Below are 12,873 nucleotides of genomic sequence, written 5' to 3' on the forward strand. Positions count from 1 at the left end.
CAAGAGTGCCAGAAAATCAGTGGAGGAACTGCAATGAGTAAATATTAAATTTAAGTGCAAGATTATATAACTAAATTAATTAAGACAGGGTTAAAATATAAAATACAGCAGAAAAGCCAATTACCACCTTTTTGGGCTGATTATCAATTAATGTGCGAATTTACTTCAAAATGTTATTAGTGTACAGTTACATATTCACATTATTTTGTAATGTCTGTTTTAACTTTGAAATGCACTAAAAGAGGCCTGAAACTGGTAATTTGTGTGTGTAAATATTTGCCCCCCCTTGTACCCCTCGAGCAAGAGCTCGGCTCTTTTCCTTTTTTTTTTTACCTCACTCACATGCCTGCAATAAAACACTCTTGATTACTTAGGCTGGGTTTTTATCTTTGGTTAATACACACTGAGGGGAGAATTGAATGAGATGCACAACATGGGGAGACCTGGATTGAGGGGATAGAAGGGAAATGTTAGGAGATATTGATTTAAAGTAATTGGTAGCAGGATTAGAGAGGGAATTGATCTTTCTTTCAAAGGTTGGTGACAGTTTGTAATTCGCTGCCTGAAGAAACTACTTGGATTTAAGATGAAAACAAAGTTTTAGCTACATATCAAGGGAAGGAAACGTTTCACTGGTCTGACACAAGCAACTCGAGAGAGCTCTGAACACTGCTGTAGCTGGGAACTCAAACGCTTTGACATTGACAATGTTACATTGAATGAGACAAGTCATTCAGTAAATAGTCAATTTAAAGAACCAAGCAGTGCTTATACCATAAACAAAGAACTGCAGGTGCTGGTTATTAAAGCACAAAAGGACTCAAAGTGTCCCACTCATTCCTTGGATCATTCTCATAAACCTTCCCTGGACCCTTCCAGCAAATCCTTCCTCACATATGGGGCATAAAATTGCTCCCAATACTCCAAATGTGGTTTGACCAACGCCTTATAAAGCTTTAGCATCACATCTCTGTTTTTGTATTCTAGTCCTCTCAAAATAAATGCTAGCCTTCCTTACTCGACATTCCTTATTCGACATGCAAATTAACCTTTTGGGAATCCTACACCACCACTCCCAAGTTCCTATGCACCTCTGATTTCTGAATTCTCTCCCCATTTAGAAAATAGGGAGTGCTGCTGACTGGTACATTCCAGACTGCAGGGATATGGGCTGAAGGTTGGTGCAGACAATGCAAAGGCTCTGTGGGGAAGGACCGCAGTCATGGGTCCTTTCCCGACCGGATATTGGTGCTGAGTCCAGTGTGGAAGCGCCTCAAACATGTTTGGAAGCCACAATTGATTCTATGAACACAAATAAAGAGGTGCTCATGAATACAGCCAGCAATGCTGAATGTATAGACTAAACAACACTTGGAATGTGAAGATCTATGTTCTTTTGTATCATTTTTATAATGTAAAAAGTTTATTTCTGAAATAGGTAATGGTCTTCACATAGAGCTTCACATAGTCAGACCTGATAGGGAAGGTCCCGTTGGTTCAGTTGAGAATCTAGAACAACTTATTGGCCAGGTCTAAAGGGGACTGAAATCTTAAAGGACTGCAAGTACTCTTGCCTAAAAATGCATGTGAACGGACCAATTAGATTTTATATAAAAATATAAATGAACCTATCATGTTGCTGTTGATTTTCTTAATGACTGAGTGTATTTAAAATGTGGGATTTGAATTGATCTCAACATGATTTGTCCAGCTTTCTTGGCAACCACATAACCCGTACAATACCGTTCCCATACGGAAATAGCATGTAGCCTGTTCCATATATTATGCTATATATTTAAGGGTATATCGAAGACATGTAATGATTAGCATTGTACCTGGGGGTCAGGTGCTGGCACCTCCCCAGCGCTGTTGTAGAAGTAGGAGGAGTCTGACGAGACGGCGACTAATAACACGGCTCTCCTTTCTTTTTCCAGCAACACAGCTACCGAAATCATCCGGCGGGAAGAAGGCGACCCAGGAAAACGCCAGTCTCTGCACTGTGAACGGGCGGAGAGAAAGTTTCCGTGGGCTTGCTGACTGGCTGAAGATCATGGCCAACTTCACTAATCCCGAGGCGGATGAGGTATAGACCCACGCTGCTCTCGCAGCTGCGGAGGATATTTGATTATTTATGTTTTCTCACGGGGTTCGTTGACACCAATTTGTAACTGCGAGGGGTTAAACAATGTTGGAGAAAGGGGTTGTACGCAGGCTTTTATATATTGGCGGTGTAGTCAATAGGATTTTGGTTGGTGAGGGTCGAAGAAGACGTGCGTGTCCTTAAATACCTTTCAACAAACCAAGTTTATGGTTGTCAGCCGGGGTTTCTTTCCTTCCTTCTGAAATGCCATTCTGTCAGTTTACCCACTGCCACCCTCTGCAGTGCCTATAGTGGCATCCTACACATCCAGGATTGTAAATGTATATATATATTCTGGGAGATATCAGACATTTTAGCTACCGATGCCATTTTGTGGTGCTTCTGAGAAGAGACCAGGGTTCTCTCCTCGGTTGCCACCTGTTTACTCACTTCCCTTTCCTCCCTTCGATTAAATATGTATTTCGAAATCCAGGCATGTATTTTATTTTATATCTTCCCCGACCTTGCCTCGCTGAAACCTCGCATGCGCACATGCTCTCACTACCTTCCGTTTGTATATACACTGTAATCAACGTGAAGTGACTCTCGAAATGGTTAGGAAGGAACCGCAGATGCTGGTTTAAACCGAAGTTCGACACAAAATGCTGCAATAACTCAGCGGGACAGGCAGCATCTCTGGAGCGAATGAATGGGTGACGTTTCGGGTCGAGACCCTTCTTCAGACCAAAATGGTTATCCGGCGATAATCCCGCAGGATCGTTGTTCCTTTCATTGAAGCTCCGGTGCAATCGCTGTGTAGCAGCCAAACGAGCTCTGGGTCCAGTCTTTATTCAGGCCATTATGGAGTTATTGCCTGGCCCTGGTTTTCTACCCCATTAGGAGAATTCATACCTGTACACAATCCATATGCTTCCATTATCGAAATGCCTATCCAAAAGTCTAGGAGCAGGATTAGGCCATTCGGCCTATCAAGTTTACTCCTCCATTCAGTCATGGCTGATCCATCTTTCCCTCTAAACCCTAGTCTCCTGCCTTCTCCCCAAAACCCCAGACACCCTTACTAATCAAGAATCTGTCAATCTGCCTTCAAAATATTAATTGACTTGGCCTCCACAGCCGTCTGTGGCAATGAATTCCACAGATTCACTACCCTCTGACTAAAGAAATTCCTCCTCATCTCCTTTCTAAAGGTACGTCCTTTTATTCCGAGGCTGTGGTCTCTGGTCCTAGACTCTCTCATTAGTGGAAACATCCTCTCCATATCCACTCTATCCATCTTTCACTATTTGGTAAGTTTCAATGAAGTCTCCCCTCATTCTTCTAAACTCCATCAAAAAGAAAGTTTCCCGAGTATTTGATTTTTCCATCCTGAGAATGTGCAAATTCCACACAGACCGTATCTGAGGTCTGGATTGAACCTGGGTCTCTGGCGCTCTGAGGCAATGGGTCTACCAGCCGTGCCACTTTTATTTTTCAAATGGACACAAAGTGCTGGAGTGACTTAGTAGGTCAGGCAGCATCCCTGGAGAACATGGATAGGTGACGATTCAGGTCGAGACTCCTCTTCAGCTGGATTGCAGAGGGGGAAAAGAAAGCTGGAAAAGGGGAGAGGCAAGATAAAGCAGGTAGTAGGTTGACATGGATCGGAGGGTAGGGGTTAAGATAGGCAGATGGTGGGAACAAAGGCCACATTTTTCACACAAACGGTGGTGGGTGTATGAAGCAAGCTGCCAGAGGAGGTAGTTGAGGCTAGGACTATCCCAGTGTTTAGGAAATAGTTAGACAAGTACATGGATAGGACAGGTTTGTGGACCAAACGCAGGCAGGTGGGACTAATGTAGCTGGGACACGTTGGCCGGTGTGGGCAACTTGGGCCGAAGGGCCTGTTTCCACACTGTATCACTCTATGATTCTATATAAGGAAGGAAGATTTGTGATAGGTTTGAAGATTTGTAGATTGTAAAGCCAGAGGGAGGAAAGTGGCAGGAGGTGAGGGGGGGGGTGAGTGGAGGGAAAGAAATAGATGGGAGTCCAGGTGGGGTATAGGAGAGAGAAGGGGCAGGGGGGAAGAAAGTGGGAGGGTTTAAAGGAGCAAGGGGGAGGGGGGGGGGGTAGTGAAAAGTTACCTAAAATTGGAGAATTCAATGTTTATACTGTTGGGTTGTAAGCTACTCAAGCGGAATATGTGGTTGCTGTTCCTCCAGTTTGTGCGTGGCCTCGTTGTGGAGGAAGCACAGGACAGATAGGTCAGCATGGGAAGGGGAGTTAAAATGGTTAGCTCCAGTGAGATCCGGTAGGCCTTGGTGGACTGAGCGCAAGAGTTCAATGAAACGGTCGCCAGTCTATGCTTGGTCTCGCTAATGTACATGAGCCCATATCGGATGCAGAAAATAAGGTTTGAGGAGGTGCATGTGAACTTCTGTCTCACCTGGAAGGACTGCTTGGATCTCTGGATGGAGGCAAGGGAGGACAATAGACAATAGGTGCAGGAGTAGGCCATTCAGCCCTTCGAGCCAGCACCGCCATTCAATGCGATCATGGCTGATCACTCTCAATCAGTACCCCGTTCCTGCCTTCTCCCCATACCCCCTCACTCCGCTATCCTTAAGAGCTCTATCCAGCTCTCTCTTGAAAGCATCCAACGAACTGGCCTCCACTGCCTTCTGAGGCAGAGAATTCCACACCTTCACCACTCTCTGACTGAAAAAGTTCTTCCTCATCTCCGTTCTAAATGGCCTATGAGCAGATATGATTTGTGGGGGATCATGTTGGAGCTGACGGAAATGTCGACGTATGATGCCGAGGCTGGTGGGGTGAAAGGAGTGGACCAGGGGAACTTTGTCCTTGTTCCAACTGGAGGGAGGGGGAGTAAGAGCAGAACTACGGGATACAGAGGAGACGCGGGTGAGGCAACAATCTATTACTGGGGGGGGGGGGGAGACCACGTTTACTAAAGAAAGAGAACATCTTGGATGTCCTAGAATAGAAAGGACATCAGATATGTCCTCTTTCTTTAGTGAATATGGTTTCTCCCCTTCTGTCATAGATGGATCTTTTACCCAAAGTAGGGGTATCAAAACCCAGAGAACATAGGTTTATGGGCGGAGGGGGAAGAGATTTAATAGGAACCTGAGGGGCACCTTTTTTTAACACAAACTACATTCTCATCTACTACATCCGATGAATTCTCGAATTTAGGTAACCTGTCACTAACCCCCCCCCCCCCCCCTTCCCTGCCACTTTCCTTCCTCTGGCTTTGCAATTGCAACTCTTTAAGTCTGTCTCACACCTTCCGTCCTTTCTTATCTCTAACCTTTGCTCCAACTATCTGCATATCACCTTCCCCCTCCCCTCGTCTATTGTCGACCTATTAACTGCCACGCTTTATCCTGCTTCTCCCCTTTTCCAGCTTTCTTCCCCTCCTCCCTCCCCCCCTACAATCAGCCTGAAGAAGGATCTTGACCCGAAAAGTTACCTATCACCTATCCATGTTCTGCAGGGATATTGCCTGACCCCTGATTTACCCGAGCACTTTGTGGTCTTTTTGTGTGTTCTTTGTTTCTCTGTATTATTGCAGTTTTCTTAGGGTGGGTCGAGATAGAGGAGAAATGTGAAATTAAGAACTGGAACTTTGTGATCAAGGTGCTGATAACCAATGAATATTGGCAGTCACAGGATTGTAGTATGAATGGAAGCTAGAGTGACTTGAGGCACAAGTGTAAGTATTTTGAATGAGTTAACGCAGTTTAGAACAAATGAGGCTGATCAGGAATGAGATGTAATAAAAGAATGGTCGAGGGTTTTAAATGTTCTGATGAGGATGTGGAGTGAATGTTAGATGGGATTATGGAATTTTTGAGGTTCCAAAATGATTCTGTTCAATTTCTCTCAAATCAGTAACTTTGGCTGCAACATTTTGAAAAGGATTAAGGATTTGCTGGAAACATCTTTTGAATTTTAAAGACTGATACATGTTAAAATACAACCTTTGCATTCCAGAGTTACAAAGATTCTTGTACTGGGTGCAGTACAAGGAGATATGCAGGTTTCAGTTTTCAACCTTGTTACCTTATCTCGGAGAGTAACCTGAGGGGCCTGTAATAGAAGTGCTGCTGAGCCTACTAAAACATTTAGAGATCAATGTGCCATTTTTTCTTTGCTGATTTCATTTTCTTTGGTCTTCTGTGGGCCAAATATCAGAAGACCATAATTTTTTTTAAAAATTCCAGAACTGTGTGCAGTGTTGACAATTCTGTTGCCCATCCACCATGGATCTCGTGGTGGAGAAATCGTGTTTGCAGAGCAGCAGAGTTGCTGCCATACAGCGCCTGATTCCGGGTTCGATCCTGACTTTGGGTGCTGTCTGCACGGAGTTTGTATGATCCCCCTGTGATCGTGTGGGTTTCCACTGGATGCTCCGGTTTCCTCCCACATTCCAAAGATGTGCAGGTTTGTAGGTTAATTAGCTTCTGGAATTGTCCCTGTGAAGGACAGAACTAGTGTTTGGGGATCGCTGGTCGTGCAGACTCGATGGGCCAAAGGGCCAGTTTCTACGCTGTATCTCAAAAACTAAGGAGCAGAATGAAAATTTAGGCACTTCCGTGGGCAATGAAGAATCATCAACACTGAGGAGGCACATATAAACTTGAAAAGGTAAACATGGAAAGTTTTCATTTCTGAGGGAATATTTGTGGTTTAATGAATTTTATGAACTTCCCAGTCATTTTTAAGTTAATATTCACTTTAATATCCATACATTTAACTTCAATTCATATTCTCAGTCTGCTGTGGAGGGAATTTGAACTTGTTTTCTATGCAGTAGTTGAGGTGCTTTGAGGTTATGCTACAGTTGTTACAAGACATTGGTGAGGCCGCATTTGGATTTTTGTGTAGGAAGGAACTGCAGATGCTGGTTTACACTGACGATAGTCACAAAATGCTGGATAAGTCAGCGAGTCAGGTAGTATCTCTGGAGAAAAGGAATAGGTGACTATTTTAGGTCAAGACCCTTTTTGATTATTGTGTTCAGATTTGATCACCCTGCTATAGGAAGAATATTGTTAAGCTGGAAAGGGTGCAGAGAAGATTTACGATGATGTTGCCAGGACTTCAGGTCCTGAGCTATAGGAAGAGGTTGGGCAGGCTTGGACTTTATTCCTTGGAGCGCAGGAGGCTGAGGGGTGATCTTATCGAGATATATAAAATCATGAGGAAAATAGATAGGGTGAATAGACAGTCTTTTACCGAGAAGAAGGGAATAATGAACCAGAAGACGTAGGTTTAAGATGTGAGGGGAAGGATTTCATAGGATCTTGAGGGGCAATGTTTTCACACCGAGAATGGCATGTATATGGAATGAACTGACAGAGGAGGTAGTTGAGGCTGGTACTATACCAACATTTAAAAGACGTTTGGACAGGTACATGGATAGAAAAGATATAGAGGGATATGGGCCAAACGTGGGCTGGTGGGACTAATGTAAATTGGGCATGGGCAAATTGGGCAGAGAGTACTGTTTCCATGCTTAGTTTAGTTCAGAGATACAGCGCGGAAACAAGGCCTTCGGCCCTGCGATCTCCACACACTAACACTATCGGACGCACACTAGGGATAATTTACAATTTTACCAAAGCCAATTAACCTACAAACCTGTACGTCTTTGGAGTATGGGAGGAAACCGTACCCCCAAAGAAAACCCACGCAGGTCACGTGGAGAGCGTACAAATTCCATACAGATAAGCACCTGTGGTCAGGATTGAACCCGAGTCTCTGGCGCCGTAAGGCAGCAAACTCTATTGCTGCGCCACCGTGCCGCCCCTGCTATTATGACTCTACTTATCCAGTAATATTCCTACTGGTCTTGTAACATAGAAGAAGGACATTTGAGACTATGATGGCTCTCAAAGCATTGGTATTCCCATTAACATGTTCTTTCTACATTCCCATCAGCTCTTCACTCCACACTTTTGTGATTCCACCACTTGCCAATACATTAAGGACAACTTACATTGGTCAATTATTCTATCAAACTGCACATTTTTGGATGTGAGAGGAAACTGGCGCACGCCAAGTAACCCATGCTTGTTTTTCATATGATGGCAAACCTCACACAAACCCTATCAGAAGTCCAAGTTAATCTATTTGTTGCGTCACAATGCTGCCTATCATCTTTCTATTATGCAGCACCGTAGTTATTGCCACAACTACCAAGGCGACTAAAGATTATCTTTGACAACACGACTTTCTGAGAAAGACTTTGAGACTAGGGAGCAAAAAATCATGACAGATCCAAAGGGAAGCAATTATTATTCATCTTGAGTTGAGGACCTAGACATCTCTGGTCCCATTGTTTCTAATAAGTGTGATTTTGTGTTGATCTTTGATAACTACTCCATCTCGGACCTCTCACCTTGATGATTACTATTATATTTTAAATGTCGCTAGACCAAGTGGACCCGTTGGGCCCAAACCTCTCCTGCATTAGTGCAGCTCCTCTCCCCCCCTCCTCCCCTCCACTCCTCCCCTCCCCTCCTCCTTCCAGCCCCCCTCCCTCCCCCTCTTCCCCCCCTCCCCCCCATTCCCCCCTCCTTACCCCCACCCTCTCCCCACCCTCTCCCCTCCCTCCTCCACCCACTCCTCCTCTCTTGCTCCCCTCTCCCCCCCTCTCCTCTGCCTCCCTCCCCTCTCCCACCACCCCCTCCTCCCCTTTCCTCCACATCCCTCCCTCTCCTCCTCCCCACTCCCCTCCTCCTCCCCTCCCCTTCCCCCCTCTCCCCTCCCCTTCCCCCCTCTCCCCTCCCTCCCTCCACCTCCTTTCCCCCTCCACCCTCCCCCTCCCCCACTCCACCCCCCTCAACCCCCCCTTATCCTCCCTCCTCCACCCACCCCCTCCCTCCCTCCTTCCCTCCCCCCTCCCTCCCTAGAAGATAGATTTAAACTTTAAAATGTGAATAACTTAAAAAATATATTACACCGATTTCAATGAAACTTCTTCCATTAGCACCAAAGGGACGACGGAGAGTAAGATGGGCCTAAAATTGTCGCGCTAACGTGTACCGTTTTGGCTGTAGTTCACAGGAACAAACAAATAAACAAACGAGAGTTTTAGTATATAGATGAACTAAAATTACACACATTAAAACATTTGTTATTGTTGGAAATCCTCAATCAGTTGTTCTTTGCTAAATTACAGCAATTACCATTGGTCTCATTGTTGTGTATGATTTGACTATATTCACTTGCACTTGAGATAATCAAAATCTTTCCATGCTGCCTTAATAGAGTGCTTGTTCAGAACCATGAGTTTTGAAGCATGGCCATTGTAATTTCAAACAAAGTCCCTAACTACAATGAATCTAATGTGTCTGGGGAATGTATTAAAACCATGTAACAAAATCCATCCAGTGAATTGTATGTAAGTGTCAGATGCTGTTCCTTGTATTAGAATGAATAAAAGCATGCCTATTGTTCTCTGGATAGAGAAGGTTAAAGGGAGATTTAATGTGTTCATAATTATTTAACATAGCATACACTATAGCATTTAACACTGGAAGAGATGGTAATCAGTAATTTAAGACAATGGACAAATAAAATAAGGATAGATGAGATTTTTAATGCAGCCAGTTTTTACGATTTACAGTACATTGTTTAAAAGTGTGGTGGAAGCAAATTTAAAAGTGTAATAATATATCTGATAAGGAAAATTTACAGTACCATGGAGAAGGAGCAGGGTAGTGAGGCTAACAGTATAACTTTTCAAAAAGAGCTCGCCTAAGCTTGATGAGCTATGTTCTACATTCCAAGTGTTTAGACTAGTATAGTTTAAACTAAATTTTATTAAAGGCCATTTTTAAACATTTTGGTTTCACCATGTAGAAATTACAGCAGTGTTTATACATAGTCCCCCCATTTCAGGGTACCATAATGTTTGGGACACAGCAATGCCATGTAAATGAAAGTAGTCATGTTTAGTATTTTGTTGCATATCCTTTGCATGCAATGACGGCTTGAAGTCTGCGATTCATGGACATCACCAGTTGCTGGGTGTCTTCTCTGGTGATGCTCTGCCAGGCCTGTATTGCAGCCATCTTTAGCTTATGCTTGTTTTGGGGGCTAGATAGATTTCAGTTTTCTCTTCAGCATATAAAAGGCATGCTCAATTGGGTTCAGATCGGGTGATTGACTTGGCCACTCAAGAATTTACCATTTTTTAGCTGCCAGTCCCTTTGCGATTAGTAAGCTCACCAGTGCTCTCTTTCTTCTTAATGATGTTCCAAACAGTTGATTTTGGAAAGCCTAAGGTTTGGCCGATGACTCCAATAGTTTTATTCTTGTTTCTCAGTCTCATAATGGCTTCTTTGACTTTCATTGACACAACTTTGGTCCTCATGTTGATATACAGCAATAAAAATTTCCAAAGGTGATGGAAAGACTGGAGGAAAGACTAGGTGCTGAGAGCTCTCGTATACCTGCACTAAGGAGGCAATTAAACACACCTGAGCAATTACAAACACCTGTGAAGCCACTCGTCCCAAACATTATGGTGCCCTGAAATGGGGTGACTATGTATAAACACAGCTCTAATTTCTACATGGTCAAACGAAAATGTATATAAATGGCCTTTAATAAAATCTGACAATGTGCACTTTAACCACATTTGATTTTTTTAAAATTACAAATCTCAAATTGTGGAATACAGAGGCAAATAAATAAATGATGGGTCTTTGTCCCAAACATTATTGAGGGCACTGTAATATAGATGATGAATAGCAAATATCTTTTTGGTTTACTGATGTTCTGTAGGGAAGGAAGCCAACATTACTTATCCAGTCTTACCTTTACATTGGTGCAGCCCTATTCTGATGTGATGTCAACTGCCCTGTGAAGTGACCTAGTTAGCCACTCATCTGGAAATAATTTTACAAAATATCATTGCAGCACTGTAAACAAAGGAGATAATGGATCCAGTGAAATAGTTCCCCAAGCAGGCTGTTATTTTGTTTGGAAAAATGCATTATCCCCAAGGTTCAATCAAACACAAAGAACTGGAGATCCAAGGGGTGTGTTTTTAATGGCGAGAGTGGTTCTGGATCAAACTGCCAGAGGAAGTGTGTTAAAGGCTTTTGGACAGGATTAAAATAATAAAGGAATATGGGCCTAATGTGGGAAAATGGTCTGCATGGGTGAAGTGGCCTGAATGGCCTGTTTCTCTGCTAAATGCTTCTATGATTCCAAGACCTTGCTTGGGTAATGGTGAGAAAGATACCCCTATCAACCATTTGTACATGGAAGACTCTACAGACGCATCACAAGCTCCCTTGTGATGACTGCACTGGAAATAAGATCATTGCTTATTTCATAGAGTCATACGGCACATATACAGGCTCTTTGGCCAACTCGTTCATGCCGACCAATGGTGCCCCATCTGAGCTAGTCTCATTTGCCCACATGTGGGCTGTATCTCTCTCAATCTTTCCTGTCAAAGTACCTGTCCGTGTCTTTTTAAATGTTGTACCTGCCTCAACTGCTTGCTCTGGCAGCTCGTTCCATGTAAATATGCCCTATGTGTGGAAAATGTTGCCCTCAGTTTCCAATTAAATCTTACCCCTCCTCACCTTAAACCTATGATCTCTAGTTCTTGATCCCCGTGCCCTATCTATTCTGCTCACCTCCATAAAATCACCCCTTGGTCTCCTGCGCGAATGGATCTTTGATTTTGGAAGATCTGAGATGAAATACCGTTTGTGGAGGTTCTTTCCCAAACATCTTTAAAATATTGGTTAGGCCGCATTTGATGCATTGTGTGCATTTCTGGTCGCCCGATAATGGGAAGAATGTGGTCGCTTTGGAGAGGGCACAGAAGAAGTTTACCAGAATGCCACCTGGATTAAAAGGTAATTGCTATAAGGAGAGGTGGGACAAACTTGAATTGTTTTCTCTGGAATGTCTGAGTTTGAGAGAAATCTTGATAGAAGTATACAAAATTATGAGAGGCTTAGAAAGGATAGACAGAAACTTTTTTTCCCAGGGTAGAAATGTCAAAAACTAGATGGCATAATTTTAAGGTCACAGGGAAAGATTAAAGGAGGTATGCAGATACTTCTGAATTTATTTTTTGAGAATAATGTATGTTTTGAAATAATAAAAACATTAACATTCATTTTTGGCATGTGTCTGAAGTACCTGGATAAGAACTGTTTTGATGATACCTGTTGTTTACTGATTACTCAGCCAACCCCTGAGGCTGCTTTGGAGAAATGTGTTGTCTCTGTGGGATTCGCAACGATTATTAGACTTGCATTATAGAAAAAGCAAATCAAAGTATTTCTGTAATATTCTAGTTGCATGCACTATTTACATTTGTGAATTACATGTTAGCTGGAGAAACAGAAAACAGCCTTGAGTATCATATAAAAGTTATTTGCCACTTAACTTCTGGTTGCAAGACCTCTATCAGCAAAATTGTGCATTCAGAAGCGAAGTGAATCTACAAGTTAATCATAATTTTATATGATTTCCTAAAGACCAATGTAGGTGTACCTTCAGTTAACCCTTTTTAAGTATAACATACCCCAAGTTCAAATGGAATATTGAAAAATGTCTATATCCAATATTTTTTTTCAAAATAATAAACATGGAAGATGAAAATAATTCCATGCTGTCTTATTGATGGTAAAGTAACCACTCCTCAAACCCTAGCACAACAGTTAATGTGTTCTACGATTGTAAAGAAATAATTTTTTTAATTCAATTTTTTGGAATGCTCAACTAGG

General features: G+C 42.9%; 1 protein-coding gene across 4 annotated transcripts in view; it reads left to right on the forward strand.

Moving 5' to 3' along the window:
- Window positions 1-12,873, forward strand: part of ttc39b (tetratricopeptide repeat domain 39B) — a 132,991-nt gene that overhangs the window by 18,150 nt on the left and 101,968 nt on the right. For 3 of the 4 annotated variants that reach the window (XM_078395944.1, XM_078395946.1, XM_078395942.1), the window contains exon 2: window positions 1,935-2,083. In XM_078395944.1, coding sequence (XP_078252070.1) covers window positions 2,051-2,083 — 33 coding nt within the window. In that variant the 5' untranslated portion in view covers window positions 1,935-2,050. Of the gene's footprint in view, window positions 1-1,894; window positions 2,084-12,873 lie in introns of those variants that run through there. The other variant, XM_078395943.1, reaches the window with a different exon arrangement.

The sequence above is a fragment of the Rhinoraja longicauda genome, chromosome 3, assembly GCF_053455715.1.
Source record: "Rhinoraja longicauda isolate Sanriku21f chromosome 3, sRhiLon1.1, whole genome shotgun sequence".
Taxonomy (NCBI): Eukaryota; Metazoa; Chordata; class Chondrichthyes; order Rajiformes; family Arhynchobatidae; genus Rhinoraja; species Rhinoraja longicauda.